Source organism: Lepisosteus oculatus, chromosome 3 (assembly GCF_040954835.1).
Source record: "Lepisosteus oculatus isolate fLepOcu1 chromosome 3, fLepOcu1.hap2, whole genome shotgun sequence".
Lineage (NCBI taxonomy): Eukaryota > Metazoa > Chordata > Actinopteri > Semionotiformes > Lepisosteidae > Lepisosteus > Lepisosteus oculatus.
Window position 1 is genome coordinate 27756044 of NC_090698.1, and position 12626 is coordinate 27768669.

General features: G+C 36.9%; 1 protein-coding gene across 1 annotated transcript in view; it reads right to left on the bottom strand.

Moving 5' to 3' along the window:
• The window catches only part of adamts6 (ADAM metallopeptidase with thrombospondin type 1 motif, 6), a 101558-nt gene that overhangs the window by 11435 nt on the left and 77497 nt on the right, over positions 1–12626 (bottom strand). Inside the window, exons 20-23 of the mRNA XM_006627029.3 lie at positions 11437–11575; positions 6360–6489; positions 1950–2154; positions 72–248 (exon numbers count right to left, since the gene is read on the bottom strand). Of these exons, the coding sequence (XP_006627092.1) occupies positions 72–248; positions 1950–2154; positions 6360–6489; positions 11437–11575 (651 nt within the window). The remainder of the gene's footprint in view (positions 1–71; positions 249–1949; positions 2155–6359; positions 6490–11436; positions 11576–12626) is intronic.

Consider the following 12626-nt stretch of genomic DNA (forward strand, 5'->3'; position numbering starts at 1 on the left):
GAACACACACACGGGTGTCCAATCAACGTGCTGTATTAAGGAACTCCTTAGTAAAGAGCAGCAGTAGATACCTGTCCCCATTCCCCAGTGATCCAGCGAGGGGGGGGGCAGCGGCCCAGACTGCAGCGAATCCTCACTGGGGGCTTGCTGACATCGGGGCAGTGGGCAGGAGGGAAGGTCTTGGTCAGGTCACTGCTCTTGCACAGCACAATCCGGTGCTTAAAACCTGGGCCACACTTTGGCGTGCACTGGAGACAGAGAAGAAAATGCAATTCATTTCTCCACAACCCCTTATTACACTGTAGAACACCTAAGAGAATACATACCCTCCCAAACACAGATCCTGTGATTTGAAATTTCCGATGGGAAAAGAGACACCTCAGTTTGAGAATTAGAAAAGTAAAAAAGAATACCTCAGAAAACTTTACACTTATTAAACGTGAATAAATAAATTTTAAATAAGGATGACAGGAGCAAATATGCCATTTTATATGTATTTTCTATATGGAAATTTTAACAAAGGTTCATACCCAGTGTAAAACTTTATTATATTGTGTTGAAGACTTAGGCTATGTCTTTTCTGGATGCCTCCTGTTAGATAAACATACACCAAGAAAGAGCATTAGATAGATTTTTTATACAAAAAAAGAGACTTGAATTGAAAGATGTAGTTCCCCTGTCAGAAGAAAACACATACTGTATGTGTCATTACTTTCACCTCAGGTTTCTCATTTATGTTTGTGCCTCTAACATTTTTTTTCTGTGGATGGTTATTTATTTTAATTTCAAGACCAGCTTTGGATTTGAAGCGTCTTGAACCAGACCCCGAGAACTACCTGAAAGCAAATCTGGCTTCTGCAAAACGGTCCGCTCTTAACGGAAGTCATGAGCCTAGTAAGAACTGTGAAAAGAGTTCTCAAGAGATATGACAAGAGAATGTGGGTAGATGTAACTGAATTCAATTCAATTCAAGCTTTATTGGCCCACAGCACACAGTTTTACCAACCAAGAATCAGCGCAACAGAGTTACAGAATGATAAGGAAGAGGACAGTTACGATACATTGAAAGAGATATTGCAGTGGGGATGAAAGATTTCCTGTGTCTATTAGTATTACACCTGGGGACACAGAGGCGTCTCCCAGACGGGAGAAGTGTGAGCTCACAGTGGAGGGGGTGAGAGACACACTCCATAAACCAATTTTCTTTCTTTACTTCCTTCTGTTTGTAGATGATATTTAAAAATAACATATGCTGTGCATGACTCCAAGAAACCCTTGAGTAATTCTGGCTGTACCTGCATTCGCAAATCACAGAGACAGCACAGACTGTTTAAGATTGTAAGGATCCAGCTTCAATTCTCACTTGCTGTGCTGCCCACAATATGAAGTTAAAACCCTCATCTGTGTGTTGTCTCAGGGAAGAGACATTGTAAAGAACACTTAAAAGGTGCTTTGATGTTATGTTTAGAAAACAACAGGATAAGACCTTAAACCTCTCAGATGCGTCCTGTCCTGTTCATCCTGATTTATTAAGCCTGATGAAATGGGGGAATCAAATCATCACTGGCAACATTAGCCCTGCCAAGTGCTTACAGAAAGGGGAGTAACACACTCTCAGATGGGTGAGGTATAAATCAAAATTTACCCTTACATCATACGGGAATGAAATTCAGTTACTGAAGGCTCTGGATAAAAGACTATGCGTCTAGTGTCATTCCGGAAACAAGCACCCAAATCATTGATTCTTACCGAAATGTCAAACAGAGTAACAGCTCACTGAAACAATTCCCTTGCATTGGAGTGTTGCACAGTTTACAGACAATAATGACTTCCAAGACACTTCACAGGAAGGTCACGGGCCAAACAAGGCTTCTCAGAACATGTCTAGGGGCTGCGCAGTAAAAGCACAGCGAGTTCTCACTGTGACAGGAATGTAAGGGGCTCCTCACCTCTGACCAGTCCAGGGTCACCCACTGAGGGGGACAGGACTGGTTGTTGCAGGGCTCTCTCTCTATGGGCCGGTGGGTCAGACAGTGACTGCCGTCCAGAGTCTCCTCTTCGGAAGGACCAATTTTCCGGATACAGAGGACAGTGCGCATGCGCGTACCCCCATCACATGTCTTACTACACTCGGACCAGTCTCCGATAAACCACCTGGAAACAAAATGAGAAATAACGCTTGTAAAAGCTTTCTCTCTGGATTGTTTTTTTTTATTTTTAGAAGCACACATTTTGAGTAAAGCATAACCTCTGATATACTGATTTTGGACACTGTTTTAATGAGCTCCAGGTCATTTGGATTAATTTATCACTCGTGACTGGATTTAAGACTATTGAGCAAAACTGAACTAAACTCAAGCTGAAACCGTAGAAAGAAAGAAATGAAGGACGTTACAAAAGAGAGGAGAGCATTCGGCCCACCTAATTCATAGTTCATTGATCCACACATTGCGTGCAAATATTTCTTGAAAAAAATTAGGGTAGTGGCTTCAACGGTTCCCACAACTGTTTGGATAAAGAACTGTGTGTTGTTGTTTTTTTTCTTTTTTCTTTTCTCTTTCTTTTAGCTGAGAGGCGGAGAGAAAAAGGGTGGTGGGATATGAAGCAATAGAGAACAAAGAACGGAGCATGTAAGAATTGAATTACAAAGTGTTTTTATAGAGAGTGTAAATACCTTTTACCAGATAAGTAACCCTGCCTCTTTCGTAGTTTGTGGAATTAGCCTCAACTTGTTCCTCTGCAGTCCACATGCTGACATGGCTTCTGATTTGAGCACTACATCACCTAATTAGTGAAAGAGCTGACCGAGCACAACTGGTGAGGAGATTTGACCTGCTGAACATCAAGGCAGGTGAAAGTCAAGATAGAAAGTACCCGACACGCCCCACTTATCAAGAGTCCTGTTTACTGATCAATCAAGGTTTTGTGTAGATCACATTAACAATAGTCCAATATTGCTGCTACACTGAGTGAGTTGTAAGATCTCATTTGCTGGCCTCATCCTGACATGTAAGCATTCCAGCAGGACAGCTGTGGTTATGCTCATGCTGTTTGTACAATAATCTTGGGAGGTGAGGATGTGACAGTGGGTGCCCTACTCGTGAGACTTGAACCCCACTGAACATTTGTGGAATAAGATGGGACAGCCTGTAGCAATTAGGACTCAGTGAACAGGTGCATGGTGTCCTCTGTGAGAGTTAAGGAACAGCATCACATAAAATAGCACCTGCAACCTGGTACAAAATGTGTTGCAGATATACAGATTATATCAATTAGTGACCACTCACGCATCTAGCCCATTACGTCCACATTGACCCCCATTTCATCAGCTCTGATGATGAGAAATGTTATTCAATGCAATTAATTTATCTACAGTATGTGACATCTGTTCACAAGAAATGTCCATGCAGAAAAAAAGTTATCCAGAAAATGAAAGCTTTATGAATTTATTGCAGTTACAACTGCACTGTAGATTTGGTGACATATTAGTTTTAAGGTCACATAAAAAAATGACTATAACTTCTGGATTAGGATTCTGCGTACCTGAGCTTCTATAGCAGTGATTCTGAGGCCTAGTCCTTCAGTACTCCTGTGACTGATGGTTTTTGTTCTAAGCTCTTAATCACCAGGACTAATTGTTCCCAGGAACTGATCTACTTGTTTGATTAAGGTTCATTATCTGCACTGACAGTACTTAGATCTTGGTTTGGAAAAATACCCCATACAGTAGCACTTAGTCCTGGTCCTGGATGACATCTGTGCCGTCTCATGTTTGTTCTAGTCAGCTTTTTAATCACAAGTTATTTTATTTCAGTTTGAGGCCTTTTATAAATTTCCTCTCACCTCTAATCGACATGCAGCTGGAGCTAATTCATGAGATTCAGGATTTCCCTCATTCAGGTGCGTGAGCTGAGTCCAGCCAACTGGACTCAAGCAGGAGAAAGCATACTGATTCACTGTGGGAGTTGTCTGACACAGTGTCAATCCCACCTGTTTCTGTTTATCATCAACTGATCATCTTTTCAGAACTGTTTTTCATGAATAACGGAGCTAATTCTTAAAAACCCAGTTGATAATTTACTGCATAAAGTACTGAATGCTGAGATTATTGGAAATAAAGGTACTTCAGGGTAACTTTGAAAGCGAGGACTGCGTGAAGAAAAAGTCCAAGCTGGTCAGTTACAGGCAACAGTCTGCATGAGGGATTCTGGGCCCAATCTGAACAGACACAGGGGTATACAGGACCAGAACTGAGAACCACTGGACTAGAGGATGAAACAGCAAGGGTAACAATTGGATGCTGTCCATCTAGCTGATGTTTTCTTCATTAAAATAGTTCATTAGCAGATGTCAGCTCCTACCAGGGTTTTGACACTCTGCTACTGACCAGTTAATACTGTACATATATATCATAAATAATTTAATGGAATTTGCAACACCTTTGCAAAACCATGATGTATTTTGTTCAATCCAATTCATTTTTAAAGCTAACACTCAAAGGGACATAAACATAAAATGTGAAATGTCTGTCCAAATTACTTTATAAACTTTTTTGTGGTGAAATATTTCCTTTAGACAAGCTTAGAGCCAAGTGTTAAACACTATTAATTTCCTCCAATGCAAAAGTCTAACATATAACAAGGTAATTGTGTATCTTTTCTTGTAGGTTTGTCATTTTTGTTGTCCTCCTATGAAACTCGGTCTTTGTTTAATGTTAATGGAAAACTATGTTTAAACACTAATTAAAATAGAAATGTGCATCAACTAATATGAATGTTTCCCTTGGAAAATAAAGTGTTACCAATTACGTTTTAGAAAAAGTAAATAAAGCTATCTGCCAGAAAACTGGAATAAGTCATTTGTTTTCCAGAGATCAGTTGGTGAAAAGTCAGGATTTCTTCAAGAGAAATTGGTGCGTGTTTTTAAGTTTGAACAACAAATAAATCCATCATCAGATTTGGCAAGGCTTGACAATATTTCTGTTGAATAATTAAATCGATAATGGTATGCGTGCATTCTAGCTTTCATAGTACAAAGTGGTTGCTCAAATCAGGTGGGATCAGCAGCTAACTGCAAAGACCCTAGAAGATGCCCATCTGACTGTGATGGGTCAATCACACCAGACCTGGCCTAGCGCCTTGGCAAAAACACTACAAACTTGACCTCCTGGTTTCAGTGCAAGTGTTCAGAAACACATTAAAATTTCTCATGGATTCTTGGTTCAAACACTGAAATACTGAGTTATAACGCAGAGTATTTTGCTTTTATTTGGCACTGAATCTGCCAATTTAAAACCAGGAACATTAACAAAGAAAAAAATGGTTTTCTACACTTTTCATATATATTTTTACACACATTTTAAACAATATACTCCTGGAATTTGGCAGGTTGTAAATGACTGTTTGCAGAACTAGGTTCTCCAAATGATATCTGTAGTTGTATCTCATTTCACTACCATGACATTTTTAATAAGAATTTTCAAGCAAAAAAGGAAAAGCAAAATCAAACCTTCTTGTAGAACTAAACAAAAAGTCCAATGTTTATCTATGACAACATATAAAGACATAAATTAAGCATTTACCTATTTATTTTTATTTCTACTTTATAGCTTGTTTTACAACAAATTCATATCTTCTTAAAAATACATTCTTTCAAACATATAATTAGCTAGAACTTTTAAAATGATTAGTTCCAAAGCTCTTGATTAAACTGTAGTTTCATTGAATGTAAATCAATGAGTTTTGCTGGTTTAATGTGTTTTTCAAGCAGGTATACGCTCGCGTACTATAGGCTGTTCCAAGAGTGGAGTATTTAGAACTTTGCACCTCTAGAAAAGGACCCTCAATAAGAAGGAAAGCTGTAATAATTAATAAATGAATAAAGCCTGAATTGTTCTTTGTTGTAGGCAAGGAATGATTCCAAATACCACAATGCAATTTTATTAACAAACATTTTCTGCTGTGAAGCCAATTCAATGCCTTTATTAATTTTAAATACACTTCACATATATTCAGAAACAATAGCAGTTTCAAAATAGCTAAAACAATTATAAGGCTGTGTAAGATTTCTTATCAGAACATTAAAAGCGTTTTACACTAGTTTATATACTTACCTACAGTGTATCCCTGCTTGTAAAGGACAGAAGAGAGGTCCATATCATGTTGTCATTAGTAAGCCGATCTCACCAGTCGACCTCCCTACTAACCTTGACCTCAAAAACTAATGACTTTCTGAAATGAGCACAAACATGTCCTGGCTGTCAAGGTGGAGGCCACTGTTTTTTTTTAATTAACCTCTGAAGCTGGCAGCCATGTTGAAATCATGTTTGGGTTCTTACACACACAGGCCGGCGCACTTACTCTGGGGGACAAGGCTCTGTATTGCAGGCTCTCTGGTTCTCCGGTGGCTTGCTATCGGGGTCGCAGTAGCTGTTCTGTACGACCGAGTTGTCATCTAGTCTTTTACACACGACCTCTTGCTTTTGGGAACCTTTCAAACAAGAACAAATTGACCAAAATGAACAGAATGCTCTAGTCCCATTTTCACATGCTAAAATTACTCTCTGCATGCACCCTATCAATGTACTATGTCAAGTACGAGATGAAGCTTCCAAATACAAACCAAAATTGCTAAATTAATTTGAAACATATTATCGGCATATATCGGCAAGGCTGGATTCTGAACTGCCATAATTTCATTAAAGAGTAGCACTTATCAATACACATAAAGGGTACGATTATCTTCATATCTGCTGTAGTGCCATCAGATATCCAGTGTGATGTTTTAGCAGTAGCCAGGATCTCACTAACATAACACATAAAGCATGCAGGTTTTGCATTGCCTAGTATTTTTTTGTAAATCTTAGTATAATATGCAAACATGATATGGAATTATTTAATCAGTACCAAAGGACAGACATTTTGGCTTTATAACCACCACACTCATTAATAAAACAAAGAGTTCAGTGGCCCAAGGAGAACATTTTGCAACCCAAAACCTGTTTTGAGTGTATGTAATGACGTATGTGTGAATTTAAAATACGTGCTGATATTGTGTGGACTTAAAAAATATAATCCAATCTAAATCCGGCTAAGTTTACAGAGACCTAGAAGCTTAATAACTGGATAACATCACTAGAGCTCAGTGTGATTTTCTCTCAAATGAAAGGTACAGATATACTGGTAGATTAAAGACGGTGAACATTAAAGATCACTTTTGCTTCACAGAAAAGCACTGAACTTAATTAAATCATTTGGATCATGCACTAATGATAATAATCATTTATTTATGATAAATTTGGATAAGTCAGCTGGAGAACAGGTTTTCACACTCAACGTTTTACACAGAAAACAAAGCAGCGACAGAAACAAGAGAGCAATTAATGAAGTGTACATTAGGTAACAGGACATGACAGTGGTAGGTGTTGGAAAGGAATTATAAAACTGAAAACCTCAGGTTCAAAGGTGATTTTTTTCTGTTTTCGCTGAGAACTTGTACGGTAGCTGTCACACATCCATGCACAAAATGAAAAACAGACTGGCAGCAGATTGAAATGCATTGCCCCAGAATGGATAGTTTTGGAGTGTTCAATTTGAGAAAAGTACCATATCTTAGACTAGAAGATAGTACTGAGAGTTGAAAATATTAGAATTGTTTTCCCTAATTAAAAATTAACTTAAATAATTCAAACATTCACCTAATATGAATTCAATGTATAAATTCTGATAGGGGGTGCTAGAGATACATCTTATGACAGAGTAGTTTGAGAAAATTAAGGTGCCCAGTAACAACATCACTATAGTCTAAGAATGGAAGTACAGACATCTTGACCAGTATATACTTATCGGAACGTACAGCAGTTTGCAGCAAAAAAGTCTAAACTTGAATATAGTTTGCAATGTATTACTGAGTTTTTAAATAAACCACTTTCCACCAGATGCCTCAATATTTATAAACTGTGATATACTGTACAGTACGCCAACTTGATCTTCTTTAAAATTAAAATGTCTGAATGTTCCTAAATGAGCAATCTACAATTTTGACTTTTATTGAACAGTATTAAGTTTTACTACAGTTTAGAAAAAGAGAGTAGAAAAAACTCATATTTTTGGCAAATTGGTCAGTTTAATGAAGTGGATCCAGCTAAGTATAAGGTGACAGTGTCAGTAGACAGACAGATATGAAGGTTAGCTTTTGGTTCAGCAATAGTATTAATATAAATAGAGAAAAGAGTAGGACCCAGTGTGGAACCCTGTGGAACTCCCTTAGGAACACAGATGTTTTACATCAGTTTTACAAATTGTTATGAGGGAACGTATATTAAGACTTTTTTCAGAAGAACTGTATTAACCTCAAGATAAATAAGTCAAAAGCTAGACAGCTGCATAAGTGTGAGTTATTATAACAGCACTGAGAACATTTATGGTTGCTATAACACATCCATGCACAAAATGAAAAACACAGTTGGATAAAATCTAACAGCCTTCTAAAAATCAACTTGTTAATTAAGTACTTGTTCATTTTTTCCATTATCTTAGAAAGCTAAGGCAAAACAGCTAAGCCTTTAACAGTTAGGGTCTGATTTATCATCCCCTTGTTTTGAAAGAGATTGAAAACAGAGGTTGACTAACTGGGTCAGAGGACAGGATATTAAATGAGCAGCAGGTTCTCCAAAAAGTCATTCAATACAATTATGACCAGCAGACTTCCACCTATCCATTATCACAAAGCTCTTTATTGCTGGCAAGGGTCACAGCAACCTGGATCTTATCCCAGGAGCACAGGGTGCAAGGCAAAACCACAGCATACATGGACAATTTAGAGACATGAGTTACCAGAGCAAGCATGTCTTTGGAAGGCAGAAGTAAACAATCCATGCACACTTCACACAGAAGTGTACATGTATGTTACTTCAATCAACCACCACCAGTGTTCCAAGGCTGTAAGCTATTACTTCCATTTCAGTAAGAGGTTGTATTGTAAAATGGTAATAACTCATTCTGGAGATGTAATGGCTTATTTCTAATTAGCCTGAAAAAAGGCAATCAGCAGGTTTCTTGTAGATTTTATTATTTGACCAACCTACAGTGGCTTCTTTTGCTTAATTAAAGTTAACAACTCAAGGATAAACCTATTGCAACTTTTATCTCTGAACCAAATAATTGATACCTACTTGACAATACTACTAAAACAATATTGACCTCCAGATCATAACAGTAGATCAATCTGTTTTGAAGATTTTGCTGGAGAAGTACTGAAAGAAAGATCTTAGAATCCTAATGAGCTTTATGAGACATGTCATCTTATTTTCCTTGACTTTAAAGTTTCCTAACAGTACAAACCAATTAACTGTACAAAATTTGGTTCTACTTTTTTGGTTTGTGTGTATCCGTTATTATGCAGGTTTTTCAAATAACCTGCAGGGAAAGAGTTGTGAATCTGAAGGCATGGCGATAGAAAAAGCACCAAATATTGCTTGATTTAAATAAATGTGTTAAAACATTTATATGTAGTTTTTATTTTTATTTTAGTGTTATATGAGTGGATGGCTATTTATTTTAGATGTAATAAGAATGATGTAAAATATAACTGAATCTGCTGTTTTGTCACTGTGGTGATCAATTGCCACAGATTTCATGACAACCAGAAATAATAGCCTTACTTTTCTCATTTACATATTACATATTACATATTACAAGTGCAGTCAGTTAGACTCAAGAAAATATCTGTGAGAGTACAGAAAAGTTTTAAATTATCAAGACTAATAATAGTGGACAAGAAAAGGAGGAAATAACATGACCAGCTCCTTCTGGAAAACCTGAGATTAATCGTTTCAGAATGGCTTTACATTAATAAGGCTGAAAAAAAGAGCCATAACCCCTTCATAAAGACTATGCAACAAAACATGAATACTATACAGTAAAATACAATTTCCCATTCAAATACCAAGAGCACAGTCACTCTTGTCTTTGTGAGACCTCAAGTCTTTAATAGTGTCTTCCATCATTTTCAACTTATTTCACTTTACCTGGATTTCTGCTCTTAACTTTTCACTGAAAGTATATCTTTGTTTCTTTCAGCCTGATTCAAGTGAAGCTCAAATGTTATTTCTTAACCAAAAATATTAATATTTGATATTAAAATATTAAATACTCTTGAAATCTAATACTTTTATGTTTACACCCAGATAAATCACTCAACTCTTGAAGGTTTTAACAGATATTTAACAGATATAGCTCACAGAAAAAAATGAGAAGTTACATTAATTATCCTTAAAAGTTGTTACCTTGAATAACTAGTAAGGAAATATCATTTTTACCTCAGACAAGATATTTTCATGAAAGAAATACAGTAAAAAGACAGACAAATGGGAGCACTGTGAAAGATGCTTAACATTAAATTTAACTGAGGCTTATTTTTGGTTTAGCAAAGGTTCATGCAGATTTATAACTCTAAATTAAATGTCTGTAAAATATCTGCCAGTTAGGTCCATGCAACTTTTTAAGGAAGGTTGTACTTTTAGTGGTTTAGTGACCAAACTCCCCAGGGTTTGCCAGTTCTGTTTTTATTAAAAAACAGCTTGCAAATACTTCAAATGCTTTTAAATGGCCATCTATAAAAGCTGCAAGGAACATTCTTTGTTCTTTTATAAGAAACCTTACTTTGTAGGCAAACAAAATGGTTAAGTCGTTTTTTGTGATAGGCCACATGAAACTGTGGCTGTAGAGTTAAAATATTTAATTATATAGCAGCCAGGCTGCAGGATATCTTCCATCTGTAAAACAGTTGTACTGGTTAACCGAAAGAAATGTTTAGGAGCTCGTTCATACAAATTACAGAATAATCATGTCAGACTGAAAATATACCAAATACAAGTTATGTTTGTATACTTTTAAAAGACCCTTTAAGCTTTAAAATAAACAGATTTGGGTTCATAGGGCCATAAAACATCTGTTAAATTAACACTCCGGATTATTATTTTACATTTTAATAAAATCCTTTCCTGAAACATAATAAAATCTAAAAGTGACTTGAACACTATTTGTACCTTCAGAAAACACAGCTGTATATTGTTTGTGAAAAGGCCACCAAATTAATCCAAAATCTAATTAAAACTAATAAATCATAGCTGATGTTAAAGCTTGGGGAATTGCTATAAGTGTTACATTTGTTTTAGGATCAAGGTATTTTTGAAGATAATTAATAATTTACAGGTAGAGATTATGATGTCAGGAAAGATGGGAATGTGAAGGTACAGGCTGGTCCTTCATTTAAAATAAAAGGTATTCTAAAACTTTGAAAAATTAAAAATTTAAAAGACGAAAAAAGCTGTGTGAAGCATTTCTGCTTCTATTCTAGAATGCACTAAATCGCCAGATGCTGTGGTAGAGATTCCCTATTACTGGCAAACTGTATCACACTTTAACAGGCCCTTACCTCCTGCACATGTTGCTGAACACTCTGACCATGGAACATGGTGCCATGAGAATCCTACTTCATTGTCCCCACTGCCTGTGCGCATGATGGGAACGTTGAACTTGTACCTGATGCCAAGATTCTGCTCCTGAAGGAGAACCTGGAAGGAAAAAAAAGGATTGAAATCCCAGGAGCGTGAAATAAACCCAAAGCTAAACTCCAAGATGCGCACCTGCTATTACATTGCCCTTATTTTCAGATGGTGGTCAGTGGTTGCTAACGGTTTGTACTGCTTTATCCAATGAAGAGATGCACTAGTGAAAAGACCTCTAACCTCTGCACCAGCAAGCAAATCAATTGGCTTGTTTGCCCTGTTCTGCTTCCCCTGTGAGGTATTTTCCATGTTCAACTGAAGTACACGTCAGAGATCTTTCTACTCAAATGTTTGAGTAGAACACTGAGTTAATGAATTTAACTAAATTTTGAATTTCTCTCAGGTCCTAAAGCAATCCTGCTTGAGGATTACAACATGTGAGAAAAAAAAAGAAAATTTTTGATCGGACTAAAAGAGTCAAAAATCAGAAAAATGCAATTATGTTATTTATGTAGATCTACTGTAGTTGCAAAACCACTACCTGGGTACATTTTCATTAATCTATTTAAATGCAAACAACTGGCCTTTTTTAGGTTTGCACGTAGGAGTTTGGCTTTCGTGGGTCATAAAAGACAGCTTTCAAAATAAATCTGCACAGAAACAGAACCCCGAAGAATCTGCAGAGGCTCATATGTCCTGCCTTTGAGGATTTCACAATAAACATTGGTGTCACATGGTTGAGGGACCCATAAAGAGCCTTTTACTTTCAACAGGTTTGTGCATATGTACAAATACTGTGAAACATCATTTGGTCACCTGTGAAAGAAGAAACTGCAAAGAACACAAAATAACAAAATTTCGGTAATAAAACTGAGCAAAGCAATTAACTTTTCACTGATGCTGGCACTGCCTATCCTTCTACATTACTGCAGCATCAAAGGGCTTTCAGTAGAAATTCATGCTCATTATCTTGCATGGTTTCAAGTGACCCCAGAAAAAGTTCAAGTGGTGAAAGATCTGAACAGCACAGTTAACCTCCACACTGTCCTGGCATTAACAATATGATGTGAGATTCAAGAGGGTCTGCTGATGTAGTAAGTGCTACCTCTCTGTCTCA